Source organism: Larus michahellis, chromosome 2, assembly GCF_964199755.1.
Source record: "Larus michahellis chromosome 2, bLarMic1.1, whole genome shotgun sequence".
Taxonomy (NCBI): domain Eukaryota; kingdom Metazoa; phylum Chordata; class Aves; order Charadriiformes; family Laridae; genus Larus; species Larus michahellis.
The window spans coordinates 143,467,924-143,493,934 of record NC_133897.1 but is presented as its reverse complement, the minus strand read 5'-3'; the positions used below and the strand labels follow the sequence as shown (position 1 = coordinate 143,493,934).

Here is a 26,011-nt window from a genome sequence, read left to right as displayed (position 1 = left end):
ATTTCGATGACCTACGTGTAAGTGGGCCTCTGAAGGACATGAATTTCTCTATTCCAGAAGGAGGGGGAATGCGCTTCATTTACCAGGTAATCAAGTGTCTCTTGGTATCCACTCTGGTCAAAACCCTTGTTGTTTGCACACACTGACCTCACGAGCAGTGTTGTCCTCTGTGCTGGTGGGAAGAACAGTCCCCTGAGAGGATCTGAAATTAACTTCAACTTCCTCTATCTGGGAATTCAAGACTCTACATGCAAAAAGCAGGAGACAACCCCTTCCCTCAAACACATTTTAAGAGGATATCCTAAGACAGAGATTAATAAAACAAGCATTCCTAGAGAATGGATTTCCATGTAACTTATGTCATCATTTTCCTTCAGCTCTGAGGTTTTCTTCTCAAACCCATAACCACAGAAGGACAGATCCAGCTCCCGGGCAAATGGAGGATGTGTGTCATTTTTTTCCATTCCCGTGCTCAGACAAAGCTCTGTCCTAAGCAGACATTTGCTTTGGAAAGAAACCACAGTTGGGATTTCCTGCAGCATTCAGGAAATAATGTGAAAACTCCTCTGTTAAGGATCAGAAAAGAGCAGATTTGTTTGAGCAGACTGTTGGAATATCATTCCTCCAGCCAAGCATGCTATTAGCAATAGATTTTAAAAGACACAAAAGCATGAAATTATTTAGATGATGAAAATGCTGAAAAAAGAACAATTTTACCTCTGTTTTTTCCCCATTCTAGTTCATATCTGAGCCACCTGCTGTGAGTTTCAGAGCGACTGGTGAAAAAGATGGAATAATTGACATTGCACCGAAGACAGGTATCCTGTACCTCAATGGGTCGCTGGACTGGGAGACCAAAGCAGTGCACAGGCTGCAGGTAAATACTGAATGAAAAATAGAAAGGGAAGGTTATTCATATTCACCCTTTTTGGGTAAACCTGAAATTAAAGGAAAACTTTTGAAATTTCAAATTGTTTCTTTTGTCTATGTTTACGGACAGCTTTTTCATTTTTAATAGTGAGCTTTGCTGAAAGACACATGGTTTTACAGTTCTGAAAGACTTTGCACAGAAAAGTTCTCCTTAGCACAGGAAGGTTATGTTGAGAAAACAAAAATTACCCTGATGCCAACACCAATCTGTTAATTCTCCTAATACGAGGAGGACACTTGACTGGAAGTGAAAGCTGGCCCCATGAATGAGATTCACGTGTTGTCCCTGAAGACTGGTAGGGTGAATTACATGGCTGGAATAGGAAAATAAACTATTGTCTACTTAGCAAGATCATAATCTATTTAGTTAGAAATGCTCTGAGTAAATGATATTTACACACAGAGGCATACATCTAACCTCTGTTAGATAACAGCAGAAAGCTGTTTGGCAGATGTCGGAGGCTATTAGAGGCAAGACCACTGAGTGCTTGTCCTGCTATTATACTCTTTTCATAAGGATCTCATCATAAACACTGCTGGGAGTGGGACAGCGGGTAGGTGATTTTTTGGTCTCTGTATAGCCTTGTGCTCTTATTTGTCAAAAATTATATTGTCTTTTTCTGAGGTACTGGCAACTAAGAAGGAGATGATCGTGAGAGGATCAGTACCTGAACGAGTACATGGTGATGTTTTAGCTAGCCTTAGCTATCTTTCTATAGTCTAGAACTTCAGGTTTAATTGTGTCATGTTTTCAGCTCTAAAGCACCCTTGGACAATTTTCTAGCCCCAGAAGTTATTAACCCTAGACATGAGAAACCTTTACAGACAAGAAGAAGTGATGACAGATCTGAAAAATGATACTCAGCTAAGCCTAAATAATCATAATTTGATCTATTATGTGCCAAACACCATAAAGTCTGACAGTCATAATATATACTTGGTGCTTTAAAGTCAAAGAAGGGTGAAAAACAAGAAGTCAAATAGTTTGGAAAAAAAAAAAGTAATCAGAACTAAGAATTAAGTTTTCTTTACAAACCCTTAGATCAGCCTGTTCTTCTGGTTGATATTTACAATAGCACAGTTGAGTCCGCTATGTCATGTTGGGTTTTCTCCTTGTTCTTTAGAAAGTATATATTTCTGTTTAAAGCAAAGCATGAAGCGTAAGCTGTGGAAGAATACAAGTAGTCTGCTGAGACTGGAAGTGAGAAATTGCCCTCTGAAAAGTGTGATCAGAGGCAGGAGTAGGTTATTTTGCTTTGTTGGCATTATATACTGTGGTGAACTATTGTCAGTGAGCTTCCATGGTAAATTTGTCCTTGTAGATGGAGCCACCCCAGTGATGGCTCTCACCAGGTTTGCATCACAGTAAGAATGACTTGTCATTTGACATCCTGATCTTCATTTATGTCTTTTAATTTATCTACATGAAAATATTTCTTTGCTGTTCCTTCTTTTTCCAAATCAAGGTGGAAAGTCTGGATGAAAAGGGAAACATAGTGAAAGGTCCATACGCTGTTACAATATATGTGGAGGATGTCAACGACAACCCACCAGAATTTGACCAGCTAAAGTACACTGGAGTTGTGAGGCAGAACTCCCGTCCAGGTAATCATCATAATAATAAAATATTGTAGTTAATAGGAACCTAGGTAGATTAGTTAAAGAGGAAGAGAAAGGGGGGGCTATACTTCAACAAGCTGAAAAAAGGGCAGTTTTCCTTCCCACAGGATTGTACAAAATAAGGATGAGAGCATGTATAGTATAATGAAAGGGCAAAGAAGTGACCGCTACGTACTGTAAAGGGATGAGTCTAATCAGAAATATTTCATAGTACTTGTTGCTTTGCAAGTATCACTTAAGAGGCAAATATTCTTGCCCTCTCCATTGCACTGAAAAAAAAACCATGCTAGAAGGAGCTTAAAGGTTGCCAAGGACTGTACAGAAAAAGAATGCCACTATGTAAGTCTTTGCACACCAGTGAAACAAAACACCAATGTAGATATAGGGTATGTGTGTACTGTGACTAATGCTTCTCAGAATGTGGGCTGAATCTTAGTATTCAGGAGAGAGTCTTAGATGATGGATTGCAGTGATCCGGTCCAGAAATCAGGAAAGTATCAAAGAGCAGTTTGAGACCCGCATCTTGGAAATTAAACAAAGGACTTGGCCAGCTGTTATCAACGTGGCTATGGGCTCAAGAAGAAACTTTTGCTATATGCTTCGCATATAAAGTTCCATGGGGTTAGAAAACCATTTTGCAATATTTTACCGTATTCTTCAACTGCATCCAAATCAAAAAGATTTTGAATTGGTGATCAAAATGCAAAAAGTCACTTCTTTTATCATGCTTTTCCATATTTTTTTTCACTGTATGATTGTTCCTTTATTTATAACTGTGTCCCAGCTGGAGGGTATGTTTCTCAAGGTGATTTGTATAAGGACTGCAAAGTGGCCTTAAAGAGAGATACCAGTGAGCTACATTCTGGGTGCAGGCACTCTTGGGTGGTAGATAGCTCTCTATTTTAGCTCTGTCACCTTCTTTGTCAACTGGTCTTCACACCTATTGTGATCGTACTACTCAGGGCTGGTGGAGAGGGGACCTGTGGGATGGTACACAGTCAATGTAACCGCCACACACAAGCATGGCTTCCCATGAGAAATACATGATGAAACAATGACAGGTCCCCATAAGCTGCCCTCCTGCCTTGAGAGCTCTGCTCAAATGGACTATATGTTGAGGTTTCAGTCTCCTCTTACCAGTATTTCTTCTCTGATCTGAACAGGCAAGCCCTTCATGCAGGTCCACGCCACTGACCGCGATGATCCTGCAACTCCCCATGCACAGCTGACGTACAGCATTCTCCATCATTTCCCCAACCCTTATTCAGAAATGCTTTTCCAGATTGATAACGTAACTGGAGCAATCTCACCAAGTAGGAAGGGTATGTAAAAAGCTTCTTGTTTGTTAAAAAGCAAGCATGAGTTCCTGGGTATAAATAGGAACAAAACAACACAGATCTGATGTTAAATTCTGAATAAATGTAGTCAGTAGGACATACTCCACTGGATCTAAAAGTACCTTGAGAAGAGAGGTAGACCCTCTGGCCCTCAGGGCTACACTGAGTCATACCTTGGGATTAATTATCTTCCTTGAAATCTAGAAAACTAAAAGCAGTAAAGTGAAAAATGCAGAGAAAACAGCCTGCCACATGATCCCAACTAAAAGGCAATGATTTAAATCCTCTGTCCCTTCTGTTGGGCTGAAAAAGTGCCTAAGCGGAGCGAGGGCTGTTCAGTCATGCATCTGCACAACATGAAACCACGGCACAGAGGTATCATACGATTACATCCACCTGATGCTGTGCTGCATCGTTCAGAGAAGCCAGAGGAAACAGCTTGCTGAGCTTTGGCACAAAGGCCCAACTAAGGAGTGAACCCGGAGCAGATGAAGCGGCATGGTGCATGTAGTGCAATGGGCAGATAAGCCATTTCCACAGCCTCTACTTCATTTCACTTGGGTCTTTGCTCTGTCTTTAGGCTCTTTTTACTTAGATCCGCAAAAGCAGGACACCTTCACGCTTGTCGTCACCGTTAAGGACATGGCAGGGATGACAACAAACGCTTTCACCAACAGTGCTGATGTGATCATCACTGTGAAGGAGAGCCTGTGGAAAGCTCCCCCCACCATCCACATCCAAGAAAACTCAACCCAGGTCCACCCTGTCAACATCAGCCAGGTAGGACCCTTGGCCACACTCCCTGCACCTCCCCTTGGTGCCACAGAGTAATTTTCTCCCAACTAACTGTGAAGGTGTCCCTGCTGCTTTCAACACCAGGTTCTTCAGAAGGACTTTGGTGCCTCCCAGTTATTTTTCATATCGTATCCTTTGGAAATGATCGTTAGTGCAGGTCTCATTAACTTATTGTTAGTATGAAAGTTAATGGTTTGAAGGTGACTGAGATACAGTCAATACAAACATTAGAGTGACTGGACTTTGCCCTTCAGTTTGGAGAGGCTGTTAGCACCGCCTGTGTATGAGAATATCCCATGGATACGTGAAACATTTGGAGAATTTTATTACAGCATAATGACTGGAAGAAAAAAGGTGCTTTACGTGGCTATTCGGCACAGTATGAAAGATAAAGCTCTCGAGACACCCCAAGGGAGCTCCCAGACAGACATGTGGCAGTTGGGTGCCTCTGCGAAGGTGCCGCTCTTCTCTCACGATGGGTTTCTTCAAGCACTTCCAGCCCTTCTCTAATCCCGCAGACCCTCCAGGCTTTGCGCAAACCAAGATCTAACCTGTTGTTATGGTTAGGTTGTTTTGAGGTTAGCTTCTTCCATACACAGAAGAGCCTGGCAGGGGACCAGCTCCACCGCAACCCTGCTGTGGGCAGTCCCCCGCACTCAGGGACATCTGCTGTGACCAGTTTTGTGTGATGCAGCACACCTGCTATATCAAAAGTACCTCCTAAGGACTGAAATGCCCTCCTTCAGCATCCTGCATTCCCACGGTATTCCTCTTTTCACAGTGCAAACACAAAATATTTTGCCGATAACTGCAGACCAATAGCGATGTATATACATCAGTAAATATTAACTAACAGGCCAGCAGCCTTTCAGAAATGTTTGACTTCGAAAAATGCCTTGGCACTGACACCCTCAATGCCGTCATCCCTTGGACACAGCAGGATTCCTTGGATCCTGTTTGCAAGAGTAACTGAGTCGGTGCTATTCCCACTGGCCTCATGACAGGCCGAGGAAGTCCAGAGTGAAAACAGGTGGAAGAAAAAATAACATGCAACAGTGCTCCCATTCTGGGGTCGCTTGTATATAAATTTCACGTGGCAGCCAATGACATGTTGATTCTGCCTAGGGGAAAATGAAATGCAGTTGCTGCTATATAGTATAAAACATAAACAGTAATACTGTCTCCTTCATTTATTTGGCAGTATGTTTACTGCATTTCATTTTAAATCTGAAGCACCCCACTAAAGTTCCTTCATCACAAACTTCGATGCCTGTAAAGAGCACGCACACACATACATGCGAATACATACTGGGTATTTGTTTTGTTATTCCACATCTCTGAATTAGATAAACCAAAACAACAGTCAGGGATAGACAGTGTAAGGAGATGGAATAAATTAGAGTCAAGACACTCAAATACATATAATGCTTGCTTCTCGCATAGCATCATTTAGCACTACATCCCCAAACCCTTCCATAAAAAGATAAGCGTCATAGCCCATCTGGACAGCTGGAGAAACTGAGGTAAAATGGCTTCACCACAACAATTCAGAGAGCAGAGGTGGATTATCAGTCTGTTTTTCCACATCTTGTCCCAAGAGCCTGCCAAACTCTTAATTTTCTGTTTTATGAAGCTAACAGGAATGCAATTTTTTCCATTTGTGGTCCAGAAATGATCCCTGTTAAATCTCAGTCTACACTTCTGACTTCCTATCCTGACTTATTTTTGTGTTTTTAGGTGCAGTCAAATGAGCAAGGTGTAATTTATGACATTTTTGAAAAAGAAAAGCTGCCCAGGCTCCCATTTTCCATTGATCAGAATGGGGTTATTTATGTGACCGAACCATTGGACAGGGAAGAAAAGGATACTGTAAGTAAACACATAAAACCTTACCGATGGGAGAGACCGTAGCAGGAAGCTAATTATTGATGTGGGACTAAATATGAGAAGCTCATTAGAAAGGACAGAGGGGAAAAAAAAGAAATAAAAGCTTTGTTTCTTGTCATTTCTGTTTGGGAATGACTTGATAGATATGAAAGCACATTCATCTACCACACTATAAACAGCCTTTGCGGAGGGCAGGAGATTTGGATGTTTCAGAACTAACCCAGAACCCAGGGACCTCAGGTATCTCTACATAGCAGAAACAGAGTTGAACTTGCAGTTGCAACTGTAAAGTTACCCTGAAATTCCCCATCTGGGGGTCTTTTAGACAGAAAGCCCTCTGTCCCTCTGAAATTTGGGCACAGAATAGGCCAGAGATCAGATAACCTGGAGGAATCCTATCTCTGTATGTGGCAGATGAATTTGCAAAGTGACAAAAATGAGATATTCCTGCTTTCCTTGAATTTTTGTGAGAGCAAGTTCACAGTGCAGTGAAGTATTGAGGACTTTTAAGTTTTTTTGAAAACTCAGACCTCAGGCACTAAGGAGCGACGTAAGAGTTCTGAATTAAACAGAGTGAAAATACCAAACAAACATATAAGAGGATATTTCATGTGCATGGAACACTTCCATAGTTACACATTTAAATGCAAAATATTGTCACAGTGGACTTTCAACACATCTAATCTCAATATTCTTATTGCAGTATTCTTTCTTTGCGGTCACAAAAGATAGCACGGGAGAACTGGTGGACAAGCCCCTGAATATTCATGTTATTGTAGAAGACATTAATGACAATCCACCTGTGTGCCAGCAGGCCGTCACTATAATTGAAGTTCAAGAAAATGAAGGTGGAGGTAAGAAAACAACTTCTATTAATTTATACACATCATTCTAGTCCTGTTATTGTCTCCAGCTGGGTGAAAATGAAGCTAGAAATTCTGATCCCAAAGAATAAAACATAGCTTTCCTAGAGAAATGTTTTCCTGTGCAAATAGCCCTGTTGTTTTCACTTCAATAATTCACGTGGAAAGGATTTCAATAACCTGAGAAAGTCAGACCTAAGACACCTACTTAAAAAATGCTGTTCCATTGCATTTTCCCACAACCACAGTTTTGGACAACTGCTTAGAATGTAAAAACACCCATGTTATTACTAATACAAGAAATACTGCTCTAAAAGTGTCACGAGCCCATTTTCCCTCATCCAGGTGCTCCTCTAGCATACTGCCTTTGACTTCAATGGGCCATTACTGAAATCTGCCCCTAAGTCTTCACATCAGTTATTTGGTTTCAAGGCTGAAACATCTGTTGTTACAGTCACTTCTGATCAAAACATGTATCCCAGTCCTTTTGGACTGCCCCAGGGACAAAACAGCTGGTTGGGATGCTAAAGGGAAAACTCCCATTGCAGTGTTTTCCATGTAGTTGTATTTTTATTGGCCCCCTTTACATTTGTATCACTGTTGTCAGTGTGCACCTCTGTGGAGGAACAGGGCCACCGCATTATCTGACTGACTCTCGTCTCTCCTCTGCCACAGGAAGTAGTATTGGCACCGTATTTGCTACAGACAATGATAAGAAGGACACCCTTAACTCTCGTCTGCAGTTCAAAATCAAGAGTCAGGTTCCTGATGTTCCTGCAAGTAATCTGTTTGTTATTCAGCAAGAGACTGGGATTTTGCAGTTAACTGGCACTTCGTTGAGCAAGCACATCGTATCCAACTATTCCTTGGAGGTGCTGGTGACAGACAGAGGTACGTAACATCTGCTGTTATACATTGGAATAGTTTTGTTCATGCTGGCATCCCCAGTGCTCAGCATCCAAGGGATGAGAGGAGACCTTGAGGATTCACTGGATGCAGCAGCAACACCGGGAGCTGGCTTGCTCTGGCATTGTACTGCTTTGTTCTTGAGATGCAGAGAGGTTAATCCTGATTCATAATGGACATATGGAAGGAAACCAGCTTTTGGGCAGAGCATGGATAAACTGTGAAGCTTGTTAAGAAGCAGTCCAGTAAGACATTTCCTTACACAGGGGAAAAAAAAAAGAAGAGATCATGATTGTGGTTTTCCCCCAAAATCTCTCAAAGGGACTCACTGAAAAAAATCAAGAAATTAAACACAGCTGCTTAGAGAGTCCAGATAATGTATTTTAAAAGATTAAGAGATGAAATTAATCTTCAAAAATAATCTTGTCCATTATGCAAGTTCCCAGGAGTCCTTTGTGGTTCACTGAATGGAAAGGAAATCAAACTCCATACTAAAGCTTAAAGCTTTGTGCTGCAGTCCTTATAGTCAGGCAAAACTTGGGGATGGAAGAACTGGCATGTAAAGAAAGCAATGTGACACATCTGTAAATGAAATTTAGGCAGATGATATGAAAACCTTGCAGGGGAAGAAGCTGGTGGTTTTTTTGGATGCTTATTTGAATTCCACCCAACCATTTTTCTTTAGAATATTCCTTAACTTTCATCTCATGAAGCATGTCCATAAAACTCTCAAACCCAGCTACATATGAGTAGCACATGACCAGACAGAGTATGCTTTTAAAATCACAAACCCTCATTGCTATGGGTGTCCTTGCTCAGGTAGCGCTTAGATTTACATAGATATGAAGTTTAAGTCTGGCTGTAATGAAAATGAGGGTAATGCCTGATGGCCCACCAAGAGGACACAGTAACATAACATCCTGGATCTTACTTTTTGAGATGCAGAAGTGATTTTAAGAAAGCTAACACAATTCATAGTTAACATCATCCTGGTAACGGGATATAACTAGAAAAAATGAGGGAAATGAAATGAAACAGGCTGAAGAAATTGGGAAGGTGAATAGTAAGATACAAAGTTAGGTTCTCACTGACTACAAGGTATTGGAGATCAAGTGCTTCTTACAAAAGTAGGGCTTTGCTTGGATCGGGTGATTTGGCAGCACTCACTTTTGCTCGTAGTGAACCCTTTTGAAGGAAAGTTATTTTCAGCAGAAGGGTTGCCATGACGTTGTTTGTTCTCTTTCCATGCAGTATTCCAAACAATCTGTGACGTGCAAATACATGTCATCGACACCAATGATCGGATTCCCATCTTTGAAAGATCAGATGTGAGTATTTTAACATAGTTTTTGATGTCCCAATCACTTCTGATAACTGTTTGAGCATATGTTCAATGCCTATAGAATGTCAGAGGCAAAACAACCATTTACAGAACAAGTAATGGAGCAATCCACTAGTGAAAATAAAGGCAAGGTATTGCTGCAAAGCCTGCGTATAAGGTCTATCTAGGCAGTAGACAGTGGGACTGACTCGGTTAATTCTGAAATGTAAGGTAATTTGCTCAGTGGAAAACTACGTGTGCAGAAAGAAATGACTCTACTAATGCAGTTTATTCCAGACATGTAAGTTCTGGAGGGAAAGGAAGAAGGAAAGGATTTTAAAATTAATTAAAATAGCTAAATGGAAAAAAGCTAACATCTCCCAAGTTCTCTTCCAAACACAGTTATTAATGTACCCATAAAAGCCAAAAGGTGAATGGAAATCAACAGCTGTATTTTCTTTAACCAGAAACAGTGGTCCAGTGATCCATGCCCAAAATGTGTACCTGCTGGTCTTTCCTTCAGGAGTCTTAGGAGTCTAAGCTCCTGCTATACTTATAGGCAATGTGGGCGGTGGGCTCAGGAGGGCTGTCTAGCTCATCAGGTGTAGATGTCCTCTTGGGGAAGTTGTGTTGGCTTTTGGCCTTTGCTGACTGTGTTGCCCAGCTCTCTGTTGATGATAATGGAGCTTAGACACATGCAGACCACATCCCTATATAGCGGGCTGTCGACTTTCTCACCTCAAGGTTTCAGTCCAGGACCCGGATTCAATATAAGACTGCTGGGTCAGAGCACACATCAAACAGAGTAAATGGAGCTGGGCTGCTCATGTGGCAATGGCACGTGGTGCATGAAGCAATTAAATATTTAACAGTCAGTAGCTAGGATGCTCACTGGGTACAGAGGAGACCTAGATGCTGTCCCTACTGCTCTGAGCATTGCATATATAAGGAGGAGTTTCAACAGAGGAGGTAAAGGCTCCTCCAGAGGGTCTGGGACCATTGCTATACCAGTAGCTTACCCACCGACAGAGATCCCACCATCTTTGATAAATGTATGGCTACAAAGGGGTATATAGCATCAAAAGAAGTACGGCCAGCAGGTCAAGGGTGGTGATTCTAACCCTCTATTCTGCTATGGTGAGAGCCCACCTGGAGCACTGCATGCAGTTGTGGAGTCCTCAGCACAAGAAGGACACAGACCTGTTGGAGCTGGTCCAGTGGAGGGCCACGAAGATGATAAGAGGTCTGGAGCACCTCTGCTATGAGGACAGGCTGAGACAGCTGAGGTTGTTCAGCCTGGAGAAGAGAGGGCTCCGGGGAAACCTTGTGGCAGCCTTCCAGTACCTAAAGGGGGCCTACAGAAAGATGGGGAGGGACTCCTGACCAGGGAGTGGAGCGATAGGATGAGGGGTAATGGTTTTAAACTGAAAGAGGGTAGATTTAGATTAGATATTAGGAAGAAATTCTTTACTCTGAGGGTGGTGAGGCACTGTAACAGGTTGCCCAGAGAAGTTGTGGATGCCCCATCCCTGGAAGTGTTCAAGGCCAGGCTGGATGGGGCTTTTGAGCTGCCTGGTCTATCGGTGTCCCTGCCCATGGCAGGGGGTTTAGAACTCGGTGATCTTTAAGGTCCCTTCTAACCCAAACCATTCTATGATTCTATGATTGCAGAGGGTCTAGTGCCCATCTTGCATCTCTGGGTTCCTCCAGGTAGCTCACCTGTAGTGCTGCAAGGCACTTCACTAATGCTTTTGTACATCTCTCTAACCTGGTTACGTCTCTGCTGTGAAACATACCCACTGCTTCCCTCTCTCACATGGCTGCTGTGGGTTGAAATACGTCCGTGCTCATGGGTTGCGAGCTTGTTGTAGCACTCAAGTTTTTATCAGCGGATGATGCTCAGTGTATCATGTTTCAACAATCTCTCTCTCCTCAGTATGACAATGTGACTGTTGCAGAAAATGTCACAGTAGGAACAGTGATATTAGAAATTCAAGCTACCGATGGAGACGAGCCTGCCACAGGGAGCTCCTACATCATTTATCAAGTGAAGGAAGGAGATCCAAACAACACATTCATCATAGAGACAGATCCTGAAACAAACCGAGGGTTCATCAAGATTAACAAGGTGAATAGATGGGTTTATTCTTCTCCTTTGTACATATATATATACACACACACTTTTTAATATATATATATATTTGTCATAAACATTATCTGCCCTGGTGATGATTTGCAGAGGGAGTGGTTGGCTGGTGGTGGGGTGAGGACACCCTAAGCATGGTGCAGGCTGCAGGAGGCCCCACTCTTGGGCTCAGGTGCTGTGACTGCACAGTGCCCACGCACACCTATCCTCCTGCCTTTGCTGTCCCCTACTCACCCACCACCACCAGCAGCTCCCTCTGCTGGCTCTATTGCTGTCCAGCTGCAGCAGAGCAGGCTCTGGTGGATCAAGTAGGTCTTTATGCACCATAAAGGAAAAAAAATGGCATTATTTGAGTGATTTTGCAGCAGTGTTTCTGGAAAAGAAAAAGCCAGCTAAATGCTTCCATGGGCTGTGACCATGGTGGTAGTCTGTCACAGGGCAGATCCTCCTCCTTGTTGGTGCTCTGGGCTGTTGGTGGCTTTTGCAATGGGAGGTGCAAGTGGGACCAGCGTGTCTCAATGTCAGGATGGAGAGGCAATTTGTTCCTGCTGAGGCAAACTTTAACTATGACAAAGCCAAGGTCAGCACGTGCTTCGATGGGTAATACAACCCATATGTTGAATGACGGAGACAGGAATATAAGGAACACTTTCTGCTGCATCCATGAATTTCAGTAAATAGCAAAAGTGCTCTCCCTTTGAAAATAGCCTTCTCAAAGGTGCTTGAACTGTGGGTCAAGAAAACCTACCACTCATTTTCCAAGGGGTAACATGTTGTTTGCAACCAGTTCACCTGCCATGGGCTGGGCCAAGGGCAGGCAGATGCAGCATTTGGTGGCCCGTCTTCAGGCTCAACCTCAGCATCATTTTTTCCCAAGGAGGCAATTGTGAGAAACTCTGCGGTGTAACAACCCTCGCATGACTTTTGTCACCCGGAGGTCACCCAAGGCCTTCTCGTACAGAGCTATAAATACTATTGCTGTAAACAGGATATAGTTATTAAATTTAGTCAGGCAGGTGGCAACATTATTAGGAAATGCAGTTGCTGAGAAGGCCTCCAAACGGGCATATGGTTTCATTTAAATTGACTGTTCACAGTGTTATTTTGCTCCTGACAGCTCTCCCTTATTTCCTCTGTATCTGGGATGCAATATCCTCCTTGAGAAGAGGGGGACTTTGTGGTTTCCCATGGGAGCTCCCCAAGGCAGTGGGACCCTTGCTTAAAGCACTTTTTTTTCTAATTTTTCCAGGCTCTTGATTTTGAAGCAGCTCCAGTGTACAACCTGGTGATCAATGCCACAAACCCTGAACCATTGGTCTCAGGCGTGCAGTACAACTCAAGCTCCCTTGCCTTGTTTAAAGTTTTCGTAACAAATGTGGACGAGCCACCTGTTTTCCACAAGACCGTTTACAACACAGAAGTGTCTGAAGACATTCCTGTCAATACCCTGGTCATGACGGTGGAGGCCTATGATCCTGAGGGGGATTCTGTACGGTAAAAAAAAGTGACCATGATTTATTTATTGAATTTAGGGTTTAGAAAATTGTTCTAAAAGAGGTACAAGGAAAACATGCCCAATATTTGGCATGCAGGAAAAGACTCCTTTACAAAAGTCTCGTCTCCTAGTGGAAGGTGGAAGTGTGGTGGGGTGGTAGTCAGTGACCCACCTGCAGCAGACTACTGGGCAGTGCTTTTCTAAGCAGCTTTCTCTCTGTGCTGTAACAAGCATCAGCCAGTGGGGCCCTTGAACCAGGAAACTAAAAGGGAAGAATGCCAATAAATGTCTCCAGGAAAAAGGCAGAGCTGGTCTGATAATAACAGGGTTTCCACATCCATGATGTCTTTGACAAATGAACGAAGCATATACTGCATACTCCTAGGAACCAATGAGACAGTAGCTGCTTTTCATGTCACACTGGAAACTGCACAGGGCTTTTTCTCCACCAAAACACACAACCTGTAGTGAAGCTCAAGTCTATAAATGACAATTCATTCATTTTCTTTTCCAACAGCCAAAGGCAATATGTCTGCTTCCACTGTAGCTGCAAAGCTCTGTGGAAGACAACTCCTGTGCTTGTGGGTGGGATGCAAAAACCTCAAACTGTCTCATTCAGAAGCCACGTTGTATGGTCAAGTCACCTTGAGGGTCTGCCAGCTCATGGATCTATGCACAGTGCTGTGTTGCATGGTTTAAAGGTACCTGACACAGTAGAGTCAGATAGAAGAATCACGTGTGGGTGTTGCTGCACTGTTCCCAGCTGGGATGCTGAAAAGTTCAACCCAAACCAAACAATACCTGAAATTTATCTAAAATTCAGCAAAACACCAAGGAGTTAACAGAATTGCAGAATATGACTGTGAGGTCTCCCATGGATTTTTATTCCCAGAGGCGTCTCATCTGGCTTTCTACTTTCCCCTAACTTTTGGGAACTTAGCATGTTTGGCCTTCTGTCAAACTGGTTTGAAAGTGAGCCACATAGTCCAGAAGCTCTGGGGGACAATGACAGAGACAGATGACCGGAACTCACATTTACATAAACTAGATTTCTGCTAAAAAAAATAGGTTAAAGGACATAAAATAAAAAATATTAAAAGTAAAAGATGTACAAACACGCCAACATGTTGTTTTTAATGCGAGGGGTACTGAAAGAACAAAAGCATTGAATGAGGAGGTCAGGTTACATCTACCCAAGCAAATGCCTGTGCTTTAACTGGGTCACATGTTCATGGTTAAATTTGTATAAGTAAGTAAATACCCAGCGACCTCGGGGATGTTTTTTTTAACAATAATATAAAGGCAATTATGTGGTGATGTTTAAAGCACACTCTGTTCCAAGGCTGCCCTGATGGCAATTACAGGCTGCTCCAGACTGGCAGCAGATGACCACTGTAGTCCACCTCAGGGTTATGGCCCCTTGCTGGTCCAAGAAAAGGTGCCTGGCTGCATTGCTCCCTCTGCCCCCAGCCTTTGGCTTCTGCCCCCATTAAAACCAAGGCATGGGAGATATGATGGGGAGAAAGAGACATGGGGTTAGGACGGAGCACACTTTTGGACCAAAAGCTCATGAACGCCCCAGGTTTCCCAGTCAGGAGGAAGGTGGAGTTGCAGTGCACAGGCTGGAGGAGCGGTAGAATTCCCACAGTTCAGCTGTCACTCTTTATTCTCAATGGTTTTGGCCTCCCTTCCTCTTGTATCTCCTGGTTGGCTGTAGTACTGGGACTCTTCCAAGAAACCTCTCTTCAAGTACAACTGTAATCAAGCTGCTTGCGCAAAATCAATAAAGAAGTATTTGCTTTGCCAGCAATTTTCCCTGATTTTGAATAGTATATGTGACTTTTTCTTCTTTCTTTCCAAAGATACTCCCTAGAAGGTGACGTGAGGAAATGGCTGACGATTGATTCAACCACTGGGCAGATATACAGCGCTTCCACTTTGGATCGAGAACAGCAAGAAATGTACATGGTTGATGTTGTTGCCTCAGAACTAAGTAAGAGATGAAAAAACTACTTATACACACAGAGGAATCCCCTGCCTTTACTGCTTTATGAATTATCATACTTCCTATGACTAAACCTGTGAAAAGTACTGGAACATGTGATGTATCCTTAGAAGTATATATTTCTTAAGAATTTAACTTTCTTTAAAGAATCTTGGTGTTGTAGATAATAAGGATTAAAATAGCTTTCATGAAGTTAGATATCATATGTTGCTATATTTGCTTGAGCCACATGGCATACAGAGAAGGTTAGAATTTCTTCAGTGTTTTCAGCATCAACGTTTTCTGCCACTTTTTTCCTCTATAGCTATAAGGATTTTAGTTTTCCTTGTACGTATGTTTAGGCTTCCTAAAGACATACCTGGAGAGTAACTTGCAACCTTGTACAGAATTTCATTTTATTATGAATAAAACTAATACACTGGTTAGTCTGAAATATATTAGGGCTCCTATTTCCAGCCATTAGAGTTTTTCAGATAGTCCACCTGAAGAGATTCCATTACGTGATTTACCCATTTAACCCATTGAATAGCGGTTAAAAACTCTGGACTATATCTGATTGAATTAGGTATAAATCTAGGTTTTCTTATTAAACACAGCTAAACAATAGTGCTTTCAATTGTTTTGGGGGATATGGGTAAAGATGCAGTTCATACATGTCAGGAGAAAGGAGTGCTTACTCAAGCACCATGATGGGTTTGGGCTGTTCCTGCTGGAAGAGGCTGGAGAAATGACAGGGCTCTGAAAGCTCTTCTTGGGCCCCTTGTCTCTTCCCCAAGGCAGAATACTGACTTGCATTTCCTATATCTAGAAAAGAAATGGGAAACTGAAGGAGTTTCATGCTTAAAAGAGTGCTCCAAAGAGCACTGGTCACCTTGGATGTGACTCCTTACCAGATGTGATTGATGTGACTGCTTACTAGATACGATGGTCTATCTACCTCCTTTCACTTGCTAGTGTTCTGTAGTTAGCAAGAGTCGGGGGTAAATAATACATACTTTTTAAAATGTGGTGTCAGCTGTCTTGAGTCCCTCAGGATTTCCTGACACCTTGCCTCTGCAACCTGCAGACAGAATGCCACCTCCCACTGCCTGCCTGATGGGTCACCTATACAATAGCTGCAAATGCAACTGCCCAGCGTGTGAGTCCAAGATGTGCGTGTAACTTTGCATTCTGTTAAACTCTACAGATAATGCAGCTCAGAAATCCAAAACAACCGTGATACTACACTTACGTGATGTGAATGACAACCCTCCACGGTTAGTTACGGATTATCCTACTTTCTTCTGCTACCCAGTCATGGGAGGAGAGAGAGCTTTGATTCAAGCTACTGATGATGATGAACAGTGGTTTTTCTCAACACTTACTTTTTCTCTCGTGGATGATATGAATACAAGAAATAATTGGGAAATCTCAAAAGCCAATGGTAAGTTAATAAAGCTACTCTTATGATGATATGGGACTCTCTAAGTATTCTGGGAAACAGAAGGAAATACGGAATTCCTTTTCATTCCTACTATTGCATATCCAGTATTCCATGTTGAAAAAAATTAGGTTTTTGAGAAATTAAGTGCATTTTGGCATGTATTTATTTGAACTTCTAAGTAAGTCATTAATTGTTTTTTCAATATTTATTTTTTCTACTATGTTACAAGCTAAAATTTCACTAGCACTTACAAGCGAAGAAACATATAAGAATAAAATGTACTGTGTGCTTAAATGAATACAAACCACTCCTGATAAAGAAATAGAGCAGTTTTTAAAAATGTCTACTTCCGGCATTTCATGTGCAAAGGGAAGTTGTGCCTCACGAACCAACTGGAGTTCTTTGAAATTCCTAAAAGATGTTTGATGAAATGTCTCAGTAGAGAAAGTTGGGTTGCCACGACGTGAAGGGGACAAGTTTCGAAAGGATAAATAATAACTTAAAATTCAGGAGTTGGAGTAAATGGTCAGCTCTTGCAGTGAAAGGAATTCATATGTAATTTTCCAAAGGTTTTTTTGCTATCACCTGCGTAGTTCAATAAATATGGGTGTGCAGTGTGGAGGCAAAGTTTACTCATTATACAAAGCTACTCGAGTAGGAACCAAATGCGTTGAATTCCGGCACATCTTTGCAAGACTGGGTTGGTTGAACAATAAACTGACAGATTCAAACGGGCCTCTGACTCCCAAACTCACATTTGAAATCATGGGTGCTGAGTGGCTGGTACGAGTCAGGAGTGGGACCTGTAAGCAGTTCCATGAAAACGTGAGATCGAATTATCGGCAATGTTCAGAAAAGCAGATCAAATATTGGGAATTACTAGGAAAGGACCAGAGAAGAAATCAGAGAACATCATTATGCCCCTGTATAAATCTATGATTTGTTCAAATCTGGAACTTTGGTCTCTCCATCTCCAAAAAGATGCAGTAGAACTGGAAACAGGTTCAGGTAGGGCGACAAGGATTAATAAGAGTTATGGGGCAGCCTGATACAAGGAAGTAAGCTGCTACCTTTTAGCTTGGAAGAGCGTAGGGAAAAAATACAATAGATGTCTATAAAATCATGAATGCTATTGTCACGGTGGCCAGAGGTTCATTTTTTGCCCTCTCTTCCAGTACGCAAACTTGTGAGTCTCAAATGAAACTTAGGGGAGTTATTTCCAGTGCAGACAGAAGGATGAAGTAGTTGACTGTGGAACTTGTTGCCACAGGGTGTTGTGTATGTAGAAAGTTTCTACAAGTTCAAAGCAAGAAGTCGCATCTCACTCAAGAAGTCTCTGAGCTGAAAATGGTTGAAGGCTGGGGGAGCATTAGGAAAAAATAAAATACCTGCTTGCTTTTTTCTTGTAACCCTCACTTGTTCTAAAGACAAGATACTGACATTGGTAGACCTTTGGTCTGATCCCAATGGCTGCTATAGTCTTACTTTTCCAAGGTTTAAAGAGTATTTTATGTGACAGTGAAAGTGCACTAGAAAGATAGTCTGTCTTAACTAACTTATCTTGGGAACAATTTAAGTTGGTTTAGGCTTCTATGAGTATGAGGGGATATTCTTGGTTTAGATGTGATGCTACCAGTGTAACACTACCCAAGATCAGATTTGGCCTGCTGTAGAAATTAGGAAGGAAATTCTCCGACTGTATTATGCTGAGGGCCAGACTAGGTATTCAGATGGTCCCTTTTGCCTTAATGTCTGCAAACCAATGAGACCTCGGAAGACATGGGGGAAACAGGAACCACCATGTGCAAAGTAGCCTTAAAAAAGAGCATTTGCAGCTGGTATGAATGTTTTGCTAAATTTCTTTCTTGTGCTGACATGAATGTCCCATTTCCTACTTACAGCTACTCATGCTTACCTCTCTCCGAAGCATGCTAACTTTGAAGAGAAGGTGTATAGTGTTCCAGTAATAATTAAAGACAATGGAAAACCACCTTTGGAAAGAAAAGTGGATCTTGAAGGTATACTATGCACAGACCTATTCATTTCAAAACAACAGTTACATTTATGAATAATCAAATTGGACTAGTAAAGTTCTCATTAACCTCATGGTTATTTCTTTTTGCAGTAAGTGTCTGCAAGTGTTCAAGTGAAAACTGGTGTTTCGTCAACATAGAGCGTCAGCACTCCTGGCCAACCGTCGGCCAAGCAATTGGGATTCTTTTTGGCGTCCTGCTCATCATTGGTAGGTCATTTTTTCTTGGTTAATATGAAGCCAGGTCTCTAAGACATGATGGGACTTGGACGAGCTAGAGAGGTAGGCCAGAGAAAACCTTATGAAGTTCAACAAGGCTAAGTGCAAGGTCCTACACTTGGTTCGGGACAATCCTCGTTATCAATACAGGCTGGGGGATGATATGATAGAGAGCAGCCCTGTGGAAAAGGACTTGGGGGTACTTGTGGATGAAAAGCTGGACATGAGCCAGCAATGTGCACTTGCAGCCCAGAAGGCCAATTGCATCCTGGGCTGCATCAAAAGAAGCTTGGCCAGCAGATCCAGAGAGGTGATTCTCCCCCTCTACTCTGCTCTCATGAGACCCCACCTGGAGTACTGTGTCCAGCTCTGGAGTCCTCAGCACAAGAAGGACATGGACCTGTTGGAGTGGGTCCAGAGGAGGGCCACAAGGATGATCCAAGGGCTGGAGCACCTCTCCTATGAAGACAGGCTGAGAGACCTGGGGTTGTTCAGCCTGGAGAAGAGAAGGCTCCAGCGAGACCTTATAGCGGCCTTCCAGTACCTGAAGGGGGCCTACAGGAAAGCTGGGGAGGGGCTGTTTGCAAGGGCATGTAGCGATAGGATGAGGGGCAATGGTTTTAAACTAGAGCAGGGTGGGTTTAGATTAGGCATTAGGAAGAAGTTCTTTACAATGAGGGTGGTGAGACACTGGAACAGGTTGCCCAGAGAGGTGGTGGGGGCCCCATCCCTGGAGACATTCAAGGCCAGGCTTGATGAGGCTCTGAGCAACCTGATCTAGTTAAAGATGTCCCTGCTTACTGCAGGGGGGTTGGACTAGATCACCTTTAAATGTCCCTTCCCACCCAACACATTCGGTGATTCTATGATTATATTTTTGACACTGATTTATTTGTTGGGTGAAGAGTTGCCATGAATTTTGCAGAATCAGCAAAAGAGGAAAAGTCTCATGATTGTGTATCATGATTGCTGCAAAATTCAAAGTTTTTGTTCATAGGAATAGCTTTCTTTGACCTGTGCTTCTGCATGCATGTACAATGGCACAGGAACCAACTATGACAGAAGAAAATGCTGCACTTGTAGCATATTGTCACTTCATTGTTACCTAATGCCTTTTCCCTGTCAGGGAAGGGATTGGAGCCCTGTTTTTGGCTTCCAGATTATAGTGTAAATAGTGAAGCATCCAGCAATATCATGCTTACAAAGTCTGTACCCATAGCTTACAATTATGATTTTATTCACTTATTTCAGCTTCGTAGGTTTCCATTTTTCATATGGAGAATTGCTTTGAGCTGTGGGAACTGGTATTCACATGAACAAAATACAGTTATATTCTTAAATGGTAATAAACAGTATTATGTTCTTATAGGCATGAGCTGATGTAACTTCAACAAGTAGTTTGAAATTTTTTCCAAAATAAGACAAAATCTTTTTTCAGAACAGAACAGAACAGAATAGAGTAGAACAGAACAGAATAGAATAGAGTAGAATAGAATAGAATAGAATAGAATAGAATAGAATAGAATAGAATAGAATAGAATAGAATAGAATAGAATAGAATTTTTCAGTTGTAAGGGACCTACAATGATAACGTAGTCAAGCTGCCTGACAACTTCAGGGCTGCCCAAAAAGCATGTTATTAAGACCATTGTCCAAATGTCTCTTAAACACTGACAGGCTTGAGGCATTGACTGCCTCTCTAGGAAGCCTGTTCCAGTGTTTAACCACCCTCTCAGTAAAGAAATGATTCCTAAATCTAAACCTCCCCTGGCGCAGCTTTGAACCATTCCCACGTGTCCTGTCCTTGATCCTGGGGACAAGAGATCAGCACCTTCCACTCCACGTCCCCTTCTCAGGAAGCTGGAGAGAGCAATGAGGTCACCCCTCAGCCTTCTTTTCTCCAAACTAGACAAACCCAAAGTCCTCAGCTGCTCCTCATAGGACATTCCTTCCAGCCCTTTCTCCAGCTTTGTTGCCCTCCTCTGGATGCATTCAAGGACCCTCATATCTTTCTTAAATTGTGGGGCCCAGAACTGCACACAGTGGTCAAGGTGAGGCCTCACCAGTGCTAAATACAGCAGGATAATCACCTCTTTTGGCCATCTTGTTATGCTGTGTTTGGTGCACCCCGGGATGAGGTTTGCCCTCTTGGCTGCCAGGGCTCACTGCTGACTCCTATTGAGCCTGCTGTTGACCAGCATCCCCAGGTCCCCTTCTGCCGGGCTGCTCTTCAGTGACTCCTCTCCCAATTTATACTTGTACCTGGCATTACTCTGTCCTAGGTGTAGAATCCAGCATTTTGACTTGTTAAATTTCATCCCATTAATCATTGTCCAATGCTCCAATCTGTCTAGATCACTCTGCAAGGCCTCTTCTCCCTCAAGAGAGTCAAGAGCACTTCCCAGTTTGGTATCACAGCTGCTAATGGTGCATTCAACTCCTGTATCCAGAGTGTTGATAAATATATTGAACAGAACTGACCCTAGAATTGAGCCCTGAGGAACACTGCTGGTGACCTGTTGCCAGCCAGATGTAGCCCCATTCATTGCAACCCTCTGAGCTCTGCAGTTCTTTACACAGAGCACCATGAACCTGCTAATCCCCCAACTGGACAACTTGTCCAGAAGGATGCTGTGAGGGACAGTATCAAAAGCCTTACTAAAATCATAGCATCACAGAATCATAGAATCATATAATCATAGAATGGTTCAGGTTAGAAGGGACGTTAAAGATCACCTAGTTCTAAACCCCCTGCCATGGGCAGGGACACCTCCCACTAGACCAGGTTGCTCAAAGCCCCATCCAGCCTGGCCTTGAACACTTTCAGGGATGGGGCATCCACAGCTTCCCTGGGCAACCTGTTCCAACATCTCACCACCCTCATAGTGTAGAATCTAAATCTCCCCTCTTTCAGTTTAAAACCGTTACCCCTCATCCTATCACTACACTCCCTGATAAAGAGTCCCTCCCCATCCTTCCTGTAGGCCCCCTTTAGGTACTGGAACGCTGCTATAAGCTCTCCTCAGAGCGTTCTCTTCTCCAGGCTGAGCAGCGCCAACTCTCTCAGCCTGTCTTCATAGGAGAGTTGCTGCAGCCCTCTGATCATCTTCGTGGCCCTTTTCTGGAGCCTTTCCAACAGGTCCACGTCCTTCCTGTGCTGAGTTCTCCAAAGCTGGATGCAGTACTCCAGGTGGGGTCTCAGGAGAGCAGAGTAGAGGTGTAGAATCACTTCCCTTGACCTGCTGGCCATGCTTCTTTTGATGCAGCCCAAGATGCGGTTGGCCTTCTGGGTTGCGAGCACACATTGCTGGCTCATGTTAAGCTTCTCATCTACCAACACTACCAAGTCCTTCTCCATGGCCTTCCCTTCATCCACTAGGCAGGTGACCTTGTCATAGAAGGATATCAAATTAGTTAAACAGGACTTTCCCTTTGTGAACCCATGTTGATGGTGCCTGATGATTGCATTGTTCTTTAAATGCCTTCCACTGGTACCCAGTGTGATCTTCTCCATAATTTTTCCAGGAACTGAGGTTAGACTAACAGCTCTGTCGTTCCCTGGGTCTTCCCTCACACCCTTTTTGTAGATTGGAATAACGATGGCTAATTTCCAGTCAGCAGGGACCTCCCCAGACTGCCAAGACATTTGGTAGATGATCGAGAGGGGTCCTGCCATATCATCCTCTAGCTCCTTTAGTATTCTCTTTATCAATGTAAGTGCAAAAGTAGTGAGGATGACTGTTGATGGGCTGTCCCTTAGGAAAGAAAGAGCGAGAAGAATTCAGTGCTCAGTCCCATGTGATTTTCGAATGTGATGGTCACAAGAGCCAGACTGGGAAACTGTGACTCAGCTGTACAGAGGGAAGGGAGTGTGAAAGACCCATGGAAAAAATAAAAGAAAAGGAATTAAATATGTTACAGACCTCATACTCAAAAAAGTCAGATTAAATTAGAGCATAAAAGGGAAAAAAAACCCTAAGAACTTATGTAAGTTACCATTACTTCAATTCTAAAACAAAAGAGAACGAGCCCCCAGGAACAAGTTCAGTACCTAAAAAGAAAAAACCAAAGCTCTGTGTTGATTTTTCTTTTGTAATACACAAACCCCTAAAGCAAGAGAAAGTGCCAATACATATGTGATGCATATGTGTTTGTCTTTTGAAGATAAAATGGGAAACAAAAAAAAATGCAAAGAACTTAAAATGGAAGAAGCCATACTGAGACCACGTGATTGACAGAGAAACCCCTCAAACTGCATCTTTATCATCTCTGTTCGAGCGTCTCACATCACTTATTTCTGCACAATGCCTTAGTCTGATCCCTCACTTAGTATAGTGTCATATTTAAGTGAAAATTATCTTGGATAACTGACTAAAGATGTTTTCATTACAAGAGAGCCGGTCAGCTTCAGAGAGCAGGGTAAAAGTTGCTACTCCTTTATGGCTTTTGATAAACATAGTGTATGTAGCTCATAAAGGACTTTTAAAAGAACTCCTGAAATGAATATTCAGGTTTTTTCAATAGCAATTTTTTTCACTTTAAAGGCAAAATCAGATGATAGCCTCTCAGGCTGATTTAACAGGGATCAGAGTTGGGCAAGGAAAAAACAATGAGAAGTACCTAAAGATTTTATGAAACCTGGGGAGATTACAAATGTTGTGTTTGGCCTTGAAGCGCAGAAGATATGACCATAAAACCAGCCATCTCTTGAGTGCCTGTCTGACACCAGAATGAATTCCCACACGAGCTAAGGCCTCTCTCAGACCTCAGCACCTTTTGTTCCAAGAACAAGAATCCTCTGTATCTTATTTTCTTTAAAAGAAACACAAAGCATAGATGCTGGAAAAGAGAAAGTTCCAGGGATACCTTATAGCGGTCTCTCAGTACTTAAAGGGGGCCTACGGGAAAGATGGGGAGGGACTCTATCAGGGAGTGTAGTGATAGGATGAGGGGTAACAGTTTTAAACTGAAAGAGGGGAATTTTAGATTAGATATTAGGAAGAAATTCTTTACTCTGAGGGTGGTGAGGCACTGGAACAGGTTGCCCAGGGAAGCTGTGGATGCCCCATCCCTGGAAGTGTTCAAGGCCAGGCTGGATGGGGCTTTGAGCAACCTGGTCTAGTGGGAGGTGTCCCTTCCCATGGCAGGGGGCTTGGAACTAGATGGTCTTTAAGGTCCCTTCCAACTCAAACCATTCTATGATTCTATGGAAACAAAATACAGCAAAACAGAAAATACACCCCAAACCCTCATCCAATCCATTCTGATAGGAGAAACTCTTCCATTAAGACAAACTGCCTTGCTCCTGGAAGATATCTCTCCCACTGAGAAGAGAGTGGGAGAATAAATATAATGTGGCAGGTAATAGTCATGTTCCTTGGTTAACTACTCAGATACCACAAATATGAATGTAAAATAAGAATGACTACAGAACAGGTATTCAGAGCAATGAATGGGGCAAGGGGAGTGGCTGAGCTGTCCTATATACTTTAGTAAAGGAAAAAAGAGATGTTGAAATCGATAGATAATCTAACACTGATAAAGAAGAAATACATTTACATACAGAGTAATAAGCTCATAATGATTTAAATGATCAAACGCATATATACACGTTTAATATGCATATTTGATGTGTATATATACATATATGTATACATGCATGTGAAGACATCTAGACATCTTATATTGGATATGACATGTGATGATAAAGAGTATAGGCACTTCTAATCCAGGTCAGAAGAAACTCTCAGTCATTCTTGGACATTGGCACACAAATCTCTGGGGTCCATCAGCTATTCCTAACAGATACCAAGGAGTTCCTGAAGAACAGTTTTGCCATCAGTAGTCTCAGCTTTGCTGTGAGCTAATTGCCATTTCATTGGGAAAAAAAACCCTTGAACTACAATTTAAGACAAACATGACAAATCACTGCTCAAAGGAAGCGGTGCTAAAAAGGACACTTTGCCATCTGGTCAGATCCTAGAAGAGAAGTTCTCCTTTGGGGGAAGTCTCCTGAGCCCTGAGGCATCTGATCCTGCCCACCAGTGCCTTGGGTCCCTAAACACGCTGTTGGTCCAATGCTGCATGGTCATTCCCCAAAGCCATTTGCTTCTGTTCAAGAGGTAAAGCAGCATGGATATTACAGTGCAGGCGTCAGATCCTTTGCTGAAATACCTTTTCAGAAAGTTTTCTCTTCCCTTTACTGATGAGTGCTCTCTGTTTTTCAGGTTGCATTGTAGGAGGCGTGTTTTTTCACATGAAGTACAAACAGAAAAATGAAAAGAAGAGCCACCAGAAAGATGTGAAGGATAGGTCTGAACTCAATAGACTGGCTTAATGACTGTTTCATCAAGAGAAAAAAAAGTGCCCTTTGGGTTGGGAAGGAGTGAGCTTTGTAGCTCCCTAAGCCCAGAAGTTTACTATCACAAACTGAGGATACAAACAGGCAAAAGCAGGCTCCCAGGGTTTTGTCCTCACTTTTGTAGGTAATACTATTCAGTCAAGAAACAAAAAAACATGCGTACATTTCAGCAGCAGCCGTTAATAAGAATATCAGCTTTGACTGAAGTGTTAACTCATGACAACACCAAATGCTGAGCTCCTGCAAGGATCGATACACGGGACCAGCCTCCTTTGTTTGGCAGCTGAAGTAAATATGGACTTTCCAGAGGAGTACATCTTATCTAACTGCACATCTTTGGCTCTTTCCATCTCAATAAATTACGGAATAGCAGAACAGGGAATAAAGTCTTGTGCTACATTTGAAGATATCCCATGAAGTTGCAGGAATCTCTCTGACTCTCTGCAAAGGAGCTCCCAAATTTACTGTAATCTGTAATCTGCCCGGGGTCATTATGCTGGGGAATTTGGGCTAGCAATATCCACTAGCAATGGCCTTTCATTACAGTTTATAAGTTAAATAATACATGCTGAATCCTGTGGAACTGGTCACGTGCTGTTTTATCATACTGCTGCAAATATTGGTCTTGCCCGCTACACATTAGATAAGAATAAAAATGTTCTTTAAAGGTT

At 42.6% G+C, this 26,011-nt stretch overlaps 1 protein-coding gene across 1 annotated transcript; it reads left to right on the top strand.

Annotated features, from left to right (window-relative positions):
• On the top strand, positions 1 to 26,011 carry CDH17 (cadherin 17). Its single transcript, XM_074573645.1, has 16 exons — positions 1 to 86; positions 740 to 877; positions 2,397 to 2,535; positions 3,714 to 3,872; positions 4,468 to 4,667; positions 6,420 to 6,551; positions 7,273 to 7,423; positions 8,108 to 8,323; positions 9,590 to 9,666; positions 11,596 to 11,787; positions 13,055 to 13,299; positions 15,163 to 15,293; positions 16,492 to 16,728; positions 18,630 to 18,746; positions 18,854 to 18,970; positions 25,207 to 26,011. The coding sequence occupies exons 1-16, from the start codon at positions 39 to 41 to the stop codon at positions 25,314 to 25,316; spliced, it is 2,409 nt and encodes an 802-aa protein (XP_074429746.1). The 5' UTR covers positions 1 to 38; the 3' UTR covers positions 25,317 to 26,011.

Excerpts from the sequence above, each read along its gene's own strand:
- CDH17 (XM_074573645.1), top strand. The coding sequence starts at position 39 with ATGAATTTCTCTATTCCAGAAGGAGGGGGAATGCGCTTCATTTACCAG. Across the intron at positions 878-2,396 it reads AAGCAGTGCACAGGCTGCAG|GTGGAAAGTCTGGATGAAAA; the intron begins GTAAATACTGAA and ends TTCCAAATCAAG. Across the intron at positions 4,668-6,419 it reads ACCCTGTCAACATCAGCCAG|GTGCAGTCAAATGAGCAAGG; the intron begins GTAGGACCCTTG and ends TTGTGTTTTTAG.